Source organism: Xenopus laevis, chromosome 2L (genome assembly GCF_017654675.1).
Source record: "Xenopus laevis strain J_2021 chromosome 2L, Xenopus_laevis_v10.1, whole genome shotgun sequence".
Lineage (NCBI taxonomy): Eukaryota > Metazoa > Chordata > Amphibia > Anura > Pipidae > Xenopus > Xenopus laevis.
In genome coordinates, this window is record NC_054373.1 from 119,429,376 (window position 1) to 119,441,651 (window position 12,276).

The 12,276-nt window shown below is 40.0% G+C and overlaps 1 protein-coding gene across 2 annotated transcripts in view; it reads right to left on the reverse strand.

Moving 5' to 3' along the window:
- Positions 1-10,527, reverse strand: part of LOC108708439 (sodium/hydrogen exchanger 7) — a 53,326-nt gene extending 42,799 nt beyond the window's left edge. The window contains exon 1 of one of the 2 annotated variants that reach the window (XM_041582383.1): positions 10,011-10,527. In XM_041582383.1, the coding sequence (XP_041438317.1) occupies positions 10,011-10,242 (232 nt within the window). In that variant the 5' untranslated portion in view covers positions 10,243-10,527. The remainder of the gene's footprint in view (positions 1-10,010) is intronic. The other variant, XM_018247141.2, reaches the window with a different exon arrangement.
- Between the last annotated feature and the right edge of the window lie 1,749 nt (positions 10,528-12,276).

Genomic DNA, 12,276 nt, shown 5'->3' on the forward strand with positions numbered 1-12,276 from the left:
TGAGATTTATCAAACCTTGCCCCTTTAAAAATTTGAATTTGACTATTGGCTACGTAAAACCTGCCGAGTTCATGTATACGTCAATTGGAGAGGTCCAGTGACCAATTTGAAGATGTTACTAGCCTTCCTGACATTCAAGTTTTTCTCAGAGTTTTCGGGTCGGTAATATTTGTTCGAGTTTTAGATATTCAATTTTTTTTATTACATAAAACCCCAATTGAATTTTGAGTATATTCAAATTTATTTGAGTTAAAAAAAATTCACATGAATTCGAAATTCAACCTTTGATAAATGTGCCTCAAAATGTTATACATTTTTGCTAGGTTTTCTTTAAAAAAAAGTTTATGCCCTATTAACTTTAAAAAAGCTAACTAGTCGCTAGGGTGATTTATTTTAGTGCTAATCATTTGTCTTTCTATTAAATGCATTGTTCACATTCCAACACTATTTTCAATTCAGTGGTCTATGAAGATTATCATGACCTAGATACATGAGAATCTTCATAGACCACTGAATTGAAAATAGTGTTAGAGCTAATGAAAGACAACTGGACATTTAGAGTTTTTCTTGAAAACATTTAACCACTCATCCAAGTGGCTTCTTCAGGGTAGTAAAGTCACAGATATCATGATGGTTCCATTGAACTTCAGTAAGGTGTTGGCTGAAACTCACAAATGTGTGAAAGTATGATCCAGTCACAATGTTACCATGATTTTCATTGAGGCAGGTTTAAATAGTTCAATGTGCATGACTTAATCAGAGGTGCACCCTAAAGACACAACGCCAAAACACCTGAAGAGCAATGTGGTCTATGCTGTCCAGTGTTTGAAAATCTATATATCTATATATAAACAACCACTTTGTAAGAGAATGGTCCAGAGAACAGATGACTTGAAAGAGATGTGAAATAGGTTATTTATGCTGAAGTGGAGAAACCATCCCTGAACAGAGGAGGGGGCCAGCAACACCACTTGTCATCAACCTAGGATGCCGCTTTGATATCCTTATCCTGATGGCTTCACAACAATTCACATTACAGTACATTGAAAGATTAACACCTGCCTCAATGAAAATCATGGTACCATTGTGACTGGATCACACATCTGTGAGTTTCAGCCAACACCTTACTGAACTTCAATGGAACCATTGTGATTGGATATCTGTGACTTTACTACCCTCAAGGGTTAAAATGCCGGGGGAATTCCCTACCAATTCAGTTGAAATGAAGAAGCCACCCGAGTGCAACTATGCAGAGCGGGGATTGACCCAAAAAACTATGAAAGCAGGGATTTCCAGGCGGATCTCTGCTCTTTTTTTGCTTTATCCTCTGACACATTTGTATTTGCAACAGTTTTGTGCCTTGATAATACAGTATTTAGTATAGGATATATTATCCAGAAAGCTTGGGACCTTGAGTTTTCGGAATAAGGCATGTTTCTGTAATTTGGATCTCCATAGTCTGGTGAAAATTAAATAAACCAGATTAGGATTGTTTTGCCACCAGTATGTTTTATGCATCTTTGTTACCATCAAGTACAAAGTACTGTTTTATTACAGAGAAAAAGCAAATCATTTATAAAAACTAGAATCATTTGCTTAAATTGTTCTGTATGGGAGATGGCTTTATGGATAATGGGGTTCGGGATAAAAGATCCTATTCTTCCCATACCATGACGAATGATGAACGAGAAAGAAATAAAGGTTTTCTCACCTTCCAAACACTTTCTTCAGTTCATTCGTTTTCAGATTGTTCACCAGAAATAATTATTTTTTTTCTTCTTCAATCTCTTTCCATGTTTTATTTATTTATTTTTTACAATTTTTCCAAAATTGAAGTATAAAGTTTAATGGGGAACTCCACAAAAACATAATTTAAGCTTTTTGAAAAGTAAACATAATTTCAAGCAACTTAGCAATATACATCAATTAAAAAATATGCAGACTTTTCATGATTTTTAAAGGTTTCTGACAGTTCCCTAAGCCTAGCCCACTGTTCTACTGTCAAGCTGGCTGACTGACTACTGTTACTTTGTATAAACAGCCAGCTGTCCTTAGCCTGCATCCTCTAAACCCCACAATTCCCTGCACACATGATTTCAATAAGGAAAGGAACATCACAGTGCAATGCACTGTGGGTTATGTTATTCCTGCATGCTGTCTGTAAACTGTGGAGAAGTTGTTACAATATGTAACATCAGTGTTTTCGTGCCTTCCCTGCCAGGATTTCAAATGATGCAGAAAGAGAACTGTTAAACAGCTGGATTTCAGCATAGAAAATGGAATTTATTCATACTTTTTTAAGAAATAGATAACTCTGATGGGTATATTAGGGGTTTCTGGGCCTCTTTATCAAATTTTAGTTTGGAAGCCAGAGTTCCCCTTTAATGTTTCTGACTCTGGTGTTTCAGTCCTGCAGCTCAGTAAACCAGGTGCAGATTTTGAACTGTTACAATTTGCTTTACTTGGATACATTTTTCAAAATAATCTATGGAACATTAGCAACTATTTTATCAATTATAAAAGCTGCCTTAAATGAAATTCGGGAGATCTGCTCAGCAGGGCAAAAGATAAGAAATGTATCAACAACAGTGTACATAATTCGGCGACCCCCCTCCCAGAGCTGCTTTAGAAAGACAATCAGGCCAAAGCTGTGCTTGTCAATGCAGACACAGGGAGCTGCTGAACAGAGCCAATTACAAAATGCAGGCAGAGAGAAGCAGAGGATATACAGGGCAGATTTATTAAGAGTGGAAGTGAAAACTTTTTTTTTTTTTTTTTTTTTTTTGGGTGGGTTGAAACCCAAATTTGAATTATTCAAACTGGATTTGAGTTTAATTAGAATATCGACATTTATCATACTCTGGCCCTTTTAAGAACTTGGATTTGACTAAAACCACCTTAAACCTGCCGAATTGCTGTATAAGTCAATGGGAGAGGTCCAGGGATCAATTTGGTGAGGTTTGCAGCCTTCCTGACATTCAAGTTTTTTTGGAGAAAAAAAACCTCAAATAGAGTATTCGAGTTTTTCTAATTTGAATTGAATTAGATTCGAGTTTTCGGATCTATTCAATTTGGCCGAGCTGAGGAAATTTGATTTTATTGATAAATTTGAATTGGTCGAATTTCGAGTTTATGGGAGTTTTAATAACCTCACATAAATTCGAAATTTGACCCTTGATAAATGTGCCTGCCCGTGTGACTGTGGCCTTATGCTTACTTGGCAATGGTGCTCTGTAGCACTTTTGTCTCTTATTTGGTATGTATACAAGAAGATGAAAAGGTCATATTTAATCTGTATACACCACACCTCGTTCCTTTCATAATTATTTCATTTTCACAACACAAGCTTTAACAAGGCTACAGCATATTTAGGATTAGCCTTGTTTATAATCCAATGACGTTAAATTGTTAAAATGTCTATTGCAAAGTGCAAATAGATTATTTTCAATAGATTGCTAGGACCTCTGACTTCCTCAGTGATAAAGGTATTCAGCTGGTATTTGTGTCAAGAATGTTGTCTTGGTTGATCAAAGTTTTAGTTACTTTTGTGGTGCACAGGGAATCATAGTCTCATTAGTCTATAATGAACACATTAGGTGCTTAAACATTGTAAAAGCAAGCATGCACCACCATAGGACCGGTAACCTCAAAATGTTTTTTAAAAAATTCATTAGTTTACCACAAAAAAAAAAAAACCACCAAGACTAATTAAACTTTAAAATCGCACAGCCTTTATTAAGAAATAACTTACCGAATTCTTCTCCCTGCCTTCCTTATAATAAGATAGCAAGGGAGAAGAAATCGAGCTCTGCACGATGGATCGTCGCTGTGTTGCCTTTTTTGAAGAGGAGTGCACGCGGAGTTTCGGCAAGTTATTAAGTTTCTTAATAAAGGCTGTGCGGTTTTAAAGTTTAATTAGTCTTGGTGGGGGTTTTTTTTTCATGGTATACTAACAATTTTTTTTTTTTAAAAAAATGTTGATGTGCTCCTTTAAGGTTGTTTTAGCCCGAAAAAACATCCACAACTATTCACAGCAAATACACAGGTTTATATGCATTCAATATGGTACCTAAATAGGTACAGATCTAGGCCCATCATTGCACACATCCATTGTTCCTAGACTATTTTAAGCAATCCTTGCAAACATCTATCGTAGCCCATCATGGAACAAGTGAATTTGATGTCACAGTTATGGTCACAAATTATATTGGGGAGCTAGAGAAAAAGAGGCGGATTAGGCAGCATACAGGAAGTAAGGCTTTTAGCAGATGATAGTTTGTGCAGTGTCATGTTCATGATGGAGTGCACAAAGTCTTTACTCAAAATATTTCTGTAACCACACCAGTCTAACATAATATATATCAATACTGTTTTTGATAGTACCCAACAGGTGTAGCAATCATATAGCAGTACAAAGAAGAAAAGCCCACATTAGCAACATTTCTTGTGTGCACCATTAGTCCCTTATCTAGGTCAGTCTCAGCTAAAAACAATTAAAAATAAAGCAGCCAAACGGAACACACATTCGAGCACCTTTCCCAAGACAGTTCTGTTGTTTCCTTTCACCTTACACCAGCATACCTTCTCATTGGCTGCAGATGTTTTACAACCCATGTGTTAAAATGGGCTAAAAATATTGCATATGCAAGACGTGTGACAGAGTCCTGCAGTGAATGAAGGTGTATTTTAAGCCATGGAGATGCTCTTGAAAAAACAGATACAGTGCAGTATTCACAATGGCAGAAGGGTGTTGGAACTGACAAAGTTCAGTACTGCAAAAATAAGCATATATTTTTGCTTTGCAAGGGAAAATGTAAAGTTTACCAACAGTAATCTCTATCAGACCTAAAGATAAATGTTAGAATTTAGGGACCTCTTTCATGACTTTTAAAACACCAAAGTGTTTGTTAAAACTTGTAAAAGGTGTGATATGAAATGTAATAAAAGCGGTATAACCGTGATACCTTTATTGGCTAAAAAGATTATAATTGCAGAAAGCTTTCAGAACATTTTACTTTCTTTATTAAAGTGGATAGATTCAGAAAATAGAATAATATAACAGAGCAAGCATATTCCACTTTGACTATGGCTAAGGAGGGGGAAAATATTCATTAGATAGAACTACTTAAAAACTTAGGGTTACGGAAATATGTCTGCTCCTAAACAGCTTTAAAAGAGATTTTATATTATATTGTCTCCTAAGAAAATCTGCATGTGTTTCCTTACTAAAAATTATTAATTTGAGGTCAAACTTAACCCAGTCCTAGGCTACTACAGTCTACCATTTGTCTCTTTTATACATAGTAAAACATGCATCCTCTGCTACTGTATGGAACATGTGCTGAACGGTTATATTGCAAAGTCTTACTAAATATAGAACAATACATTTTGTATAAAAGAGGTGATAACATGATCGGACAACTTTTACAGGTCTATTTGCTCAGTTCCTGTAAGGAATAATCACCTTCCACCCCTAACTATAATTGGTATGCACTACATAGGGAACACATTAATTGTGTAAATTAAAGCTTAAAAATAAGGGAAGCAGAAGGAGCTGATCCTTTTCTATGAATTCTGAATACCAGATTTGTAAATAAAGTTAAAATAAATGTATGGGAAGCCTAGCATGTCTTTTATGCAATTTCTGGATGAGGTCTGTAATATTTTCCATCTTTATGGCTAGTTTGTGAGTAGCAGAGCCTTCGGGTATTAAATGAAGAAGGCCACATTCATAGGAAAGGAAAAATTACAAAAGAAAGCCTCAGCCAGATGCATAAATCAAATATAGAGCCTCATTTAAGTGAAGAGAACTTAGTTAGTCAATGGCTTTAAGGGAACCAAGTAAAATGAAAAGGGAATAGGTAATTAGAGCTGCTTCTGTAGATACAATCCTTTAAAATTCAGTTCAGTATAAATATTTTAAAATAGCTTTATAATGCTAATAAAAGGAGATTTGAGCCGTCTTGGGTTTTAATTTAACCCCAAGATGGGGTAAGAGGGTTGTCTAACACTTTAATGTGAACCCCTGTGGCTAATGAAGTAGCACAAGTAGTCTTTAGGCCCTGCACTGACACCTCCTGTACTTAACAACAGTCTTGCTATGGAAAAAGAGTAGGACTAACCCAGAAATGAGCAGGGTTTTGAAAGAGCCAGTTGTTCACCTTGTTTCAGTTCCACCTGAAAGTGGTAGGATGTTGCAAAAATACTTTGTTAATGAGCGTCATTTGATCATGCTGCTTGCTTGGTATTGTCCGGTTGTACAGTTTCACTTCAGCCCGTAACACCTGTTTTTCAAGCATTACTGCAGATCAATTGAAAGGTATTTGTATCCATCATAAACACAGAATTAGATACAGGTGTTTACTCATGTAGAGGTAGATTTCTTCAGTAAGTTGCACAAAAAAACTCCATTCCTTAAATTGTGTTAAATCTGGATCATCGGCCACAGTTGTGTAACGTGCAAGTCCACCTGGAGACCACAACTATGTTGAAATTTAGGGTGCAGGGGGGTTTGAAGTCCTAGTCTGGGAGGACTATTTATAAAAATTTGACATGGTGTAGATTTCTATATATTTTTTTTTTTTATCATCCATAAACTCACAATTTTCACAAAAAAAAAAAAAAAAAAAATAGTGTGTGTGTGTGTGTGTGTGTGTGTGTGTGTGTGTGTGTGTGTGTGTGTGTGTGTGTGTGTGTGTGTGTGTGTGTGTGTGTGTGTGTGTGTGTGTGTGTGTGTGTGTGTGTGTGTGTGTGTGTGTGTGTGTGTGTGTGTGTGTGTGTGTGTGTGTGTGTGTGTGTATAAAAAATAAAAAAAAACAAACCAGATGCTGCCCCCGGTGCTTACCTTTGCAGTGCTTGAGGGGGTCTGTGTGGGGGGGGCCGCATTGCTAGTGCAGAGAGCACAACTGCACTAGAAGAGCTGAATTTCCGGTTTAATAAACTGGAAATTCAGCTATTAAAGTTACCAAAGTTAAAAAAATTGCTGTATAAATTTGAATTCAAATGCTGATAAATAAGCCATATGGAGTGGAAGAGCACTTGAAATATAAGTAAGGGGCTTGCAAGAGGGTTCTACTATAAGAGGCATATCACTACTGTCCACTGGAAGTGACAGAACAGTCCTATACCATTGGAATATGTAAAATAATCTGACTTTAGCCTTTTTTTCTTCTGGTTTTTATTTTGCTGAACGCTATTTTCTCAAGCTTATGTCTGCAAACAGCTTTTAGGGCAGCCAAACTACAATTCTTCTGATATTTGCTGTTGAATAAAAGTAAGTCATAAAAACAAACTACACACAAGCTTGTATAAAAAAAAAAAAAAAAAAAGATAATAAGGACTAAGAAATAACACCAATAAGCAGGCCTGTTATATGTTTTTGGATTGCAGTGAAACCTTGGTGCAAAGTGGCACTTGCCTGTTAAGCAGAATGATACTATGATGCTATCCAACCAGCTAAGGGCTGGTGATGTGCGGTTGACCCGAAACCCATGATAACTACGGGTTGACAATGGATTGGGTCGGTTTGGGATAAAATTTGGCTAACTATTGCAGTTGAGTGCAGGTCAGACATGGGAAAGTACACTCCTCCTCTGCTCCAGAATATTTCCAGTCTTAGAACCAGAGGCCGGCACAGAAGTAGTGTACAGAGTGAGAAACCTCTGGTATGGGTGCGAGTCCTACAATTACAACATTTTGCGGATTAGGATCGGGTGCAGGTAATAGTTTTTGTGAGTTAGGGTTAGGTATGGGTTGAGTTTTTCTCGTACATCAATACTATAGGACTAACAGTTCTAACATAAATGATGTTTTGATGTCCACAGTAATCCCCGAGAAAAGGTTAGTGCTAACCATTCCCTTACATGTAAAACACACAGTCCATGGCAGATACTTTTGTCAGCTTGGGATTGTGGAAATTCCCCAAAAATGCCACCTTACCGTAAACTTCCTTCATAGACATTGTATTTGGCAGTCAAATGAAAGGGCTGTGGCTATCACTGAACACTATACAGCCCCCTGCATGCATTGTGCATCTAAAGCATAAGAATGAACAAATGCAGTAATAGGTGTCCCAAGTATCTCGGTCACAAGTCTGAACAGAAGTCCCTAGCACATGCTTACACAGCCATGAGAATGAAACGGTCTCTCTCTTTTAGCAAGTAAGGTCCTGTACAGAAGAACTGGGCATTCTAAAGGCATTCTGACATGAGGAATAACAATACTTTTAGGGTAGAACTACACGGTTGGTTTCGGCGCTGCACGCTGAGTTATCATCCGACAGTCGTGTCGCTCCGGATTAACGACGCAACTTCATCCGACATTTCTATCTCTTACCTTATTTCCGTCGCATGTGATTTGTCGCAGCGTGTCTGATCGCACCGAAAACGTCCGTGTAGTCCTACCCTAAAATGGATTTGTGCCTGCATATCATCTATACTAGCATGGCTCTAACATATGAAAACGGAGTCATTCAAGCGACAGGATCATCTGAGCTAAAGCACTGCTCATTAGAGATTCTGGGGGTTTTTTTCTCCATACCCAGCGGAACTATATGACCAGAGCTGCCCTATACTTTTATTCTGCAGTCACAGCAAAATGGGCCAACTGTTACAGCAGAGCTCTATAGTCAGATATGAATGGGGTAAAGAATGCAGTCACATGCAATCCATCACAAACAGTACATTTACAACAAGATTACATTTGGCAGGCAGAGTCAGTGGGCGAGAGATTTACTATTCTGATGCATGCAGGCCGATTAGAATACATGCACAGTAGGAACAAAGGCTTCCAGCCCAATAGGCACAGTGAATATTCTGCTAACACACCATTATCATTAACTTGCTTGAACATAGGAGCATCTCAGAAGAGACTTGTGTTCTAAAGTATACAAATATACAGTGTATGTGCATTTATACTACCAGTACCATATGTAGCTAATTACATCCGCACAAGGCTAGACCACAGCAGATCACGTTCCAGAATGTACTGTGACCCTGAGTGTGCTGTTCAAGGCAAACCACTTTTATGGGGAAATGCAGACTGAAATAAGACACTATCATGAATACTTAAAGTCACCAGCACTTAGCAGTCTCAAGTTCTTTTAACGCCTCCTCTTTCAGTTAAATGAGCAATCCTTTGTTTGAGTTAGGGTAAGGCCAGATGAGGAGATTTGGGGAGATTTTGTCGCCTGGCGATTTATCGCCACGTCTTTTGTGCGACTATCTCCCCGAACTGCCTTAGCGTTTTTCCCCATAGGCTACAGCGCAAAATCGCCTGCGCTAATGCACATGCAAATAGTCGCCCAAAGTTGCCTTAAAATACTGATGATACAGATCAACTCCTATATACGCAGCTGCAGTTTATCTTTATAAATTCAATGGTTCCTTATTTGCAATAACATTGCCCAAAATATAAATAAATAGTCTTCTCATGCACGTTCTTTCCAATCAGACAGTGTGCAAGGGGTACTGGTCTGGCATAACAGAATGATTGGCAGGACTTGCTTTGGGGTGAGAAGAAGGGAGATGTTTGGAGGCGGAACTCCAATGAATGACACTGGAGAGCTTTGCCAATAAAGCCATCTGCTTATGAGGATAAAGTGACAAAACAAAATGCTAATTTGGTCCAGCCTCAACCTTACCATGGGGCAAATTGTACAGCAGAATGATTAACCCCCCCCTGATAGAGATGTATAGGTTGGATAAGTACTGAATATGCTCCTCATGATCACTGACCAAGTATCTCACAACCAAGGGTTATTTCCCCAAGGCCTTGTTTGTCAGTCAGAGCAATGCCCATTCAGGAGAGATGGATGGTGAGCGATATGTTCATTATAGCACAGCTGAGGTCATTCCCCTCCTATAACCCACCCCCATCTGCACAACTACAACCCGCAGCAGTTGCACATTTAGGGATAACTACAGGGCTACATTAAGGAGATCACACACACACAATCCAGGCTTTGTCAGTACAGGAGGGGCACAAGGGGTCTGACCCAGTTCGTCACTCACCATATATCATGGCCAGGCCGGTCTCATGCAAGAATCGTGCCCGCCGGTGCTTGAAGAGCCAGATGGTGAGGATAGTGAGTGTGAGTAAGAGGATGAAGGTCAGCAGACTAACACTGTCCTGCCGGTGGCTCTCCTCTGCCTCCTTCTCTGTGGCGATTTCCTCCATTGCGCTGTCTTCGGCATATGCCCAAGGAATCCAAGGAAGCAGCAGCAGCCACAGCTGCCTGTACATGGCAAGGGCACAATCAGCGCCTTCCTCCTGACAACTCTCCTGCGACACAACCCCCGGCAACTGTCACTGCAGCCACCCCGAATGTCCCCCGCACTTCCTCCAGCCGGTAACGCGAGTGATAGAGCCAATGCGCAGAATCCCCATAGCACAAACAACACAAGTGCTCAGCACAGGAGCTAATGCAATTCTGCCTCTCACTTCCACGCCCACACCCGTTGCCGACCCTCTGCGCATGCTCCTGAGAGCCGCTGAGACGGCAAATGTGGGCAACGCTGACTGAAACAGGGGCGGGGCTTATGACGATAGGGCGGGAGTCGAAATGTGCTCTGTAGAACAGAGGCAGTCAGGTGTGTGCGATGTAAAGCGTTCTTCTGCAGTACAATTTCAGACATTCACTTTAGGAGAGGTACCAAGCACAGCAGAAAATGGCGAAATGATGTAATATCAAGGAATACTTTGTGGCAGGACTTTTGTGCTGCATCACGTGAGCGCGTCATTGCGCAGCTGCCGCTTGTGTGAGAGCAGGCCCTGAGAATCGATCTCTGCTCATAAGAGCATTGGATTCAATCAGTGCAAATTGCAGACTGCAGATGCATTTGTCACGCTCACTGCTCTTGTATAGGAGTTAACCCTATTAGCTGCTGCTTTAAAGGTGTAATTCACCTTTGAGTTAACTTTTAGTATGTCACACAATGGGCAATTCTAAGCAACTTTTCAATTGGTCTTTATTATTTATATGTTATGAAATATTTGTCTTTTCCTTTTTCTGACTCCAGCTTACCAATAAAAACACATGCTCTGTAAGGCTACACATTTATTGTTATTGATACTTTTTATTACTCGTCTTTGCAGGGCAGCCATCAGGGGGGAGAGTTTTAGGGGGCCCGAGGGTAAGGGGGGCCCTGCCACACCACACTTACTTGATTAGCCGGGTCCCCCAACTTTCTGAGAGCTGCTGACTTCGGGAAGGCATGTACGTTTAAGGGGCCCTGGCCACCACTTTTCTCATAATGTGGGTGGGGCCCTGGGCACCAATTTTTCTTTTCTCATGTGGGGTCCTAGCCATCAATATTTTTTAATGGGGGGGCCCTGGCCACAAATGTTTTTTATGGGGGGCCCTGACCACCAATATCTTTTTAGTTTTTATTAACATGTAGGAACCCTAGCCACCAATATTTCTTTGTTTTTTTACTGTGTGGTGGGGGGCGGACCTGTGGGGGTGGGGAGGGCGGACCTGTAGGTGGGGCTTGTGGTGGGTGCAGCCCAGGGGGCCCAGGAAATTTTGTCGTATGGGGCCCTGCAATTTCTGATGGCGGTCCTGCGTCTTTCTATTCAGAACCTCTACTATGTATAGTCCAGTCTCTTATTCAAATCAATGCATGGCTGCTGGGGTAATGTGGGCACTAGCAACCAAATTTCTGGATTTGCAAAATGGAGAGCTTCTGAATAAAAAATTAAATAACGTGAATAGCACAAGTAATAAAAGATGAAACTCAATTGCAAATTGTCTCAGAAAATCACTCTCTACACCATCCTAGATTTACTTTAATTTAAAGGTGAACAACCCCTTTAATGGGTGTTATAAATTATCAGTCCCAGGCAGGCTGACTGTACAGCAGTTAGCTAGGCTGAGGCCATAGCAAGGTGCCTAACTGACCTAGAACAACTAAAATCTCTGGGACTGCCAAGCTGCTTGGACCCTCAAGAGATACTAGGCGATGCCTGACAGAATGGTCTACCACTCATATAGCTGATGTCTCACTAGCTTGTGGATAGTAATGGGAATCAACTTGCGTATGTAGAGTTGCTACCCAAGGCTGGTATACACCCATTACAGTGAGAAGCATATGAACGGCCCAGGTCTGGACTGGGAGTCAACATAGGCCCTGGCATTACAAGTACAGAGAGGCCTAATCAGACCCCACCAGCCCACTAAATATTGACTGTCTCTGGCATCTTATGGCAGCCCCTCTGGCATTTGCCAAAACCCACAGATTGCCAGTCCGGGTCTAGAATAGTCTTTAGTACAAGAAT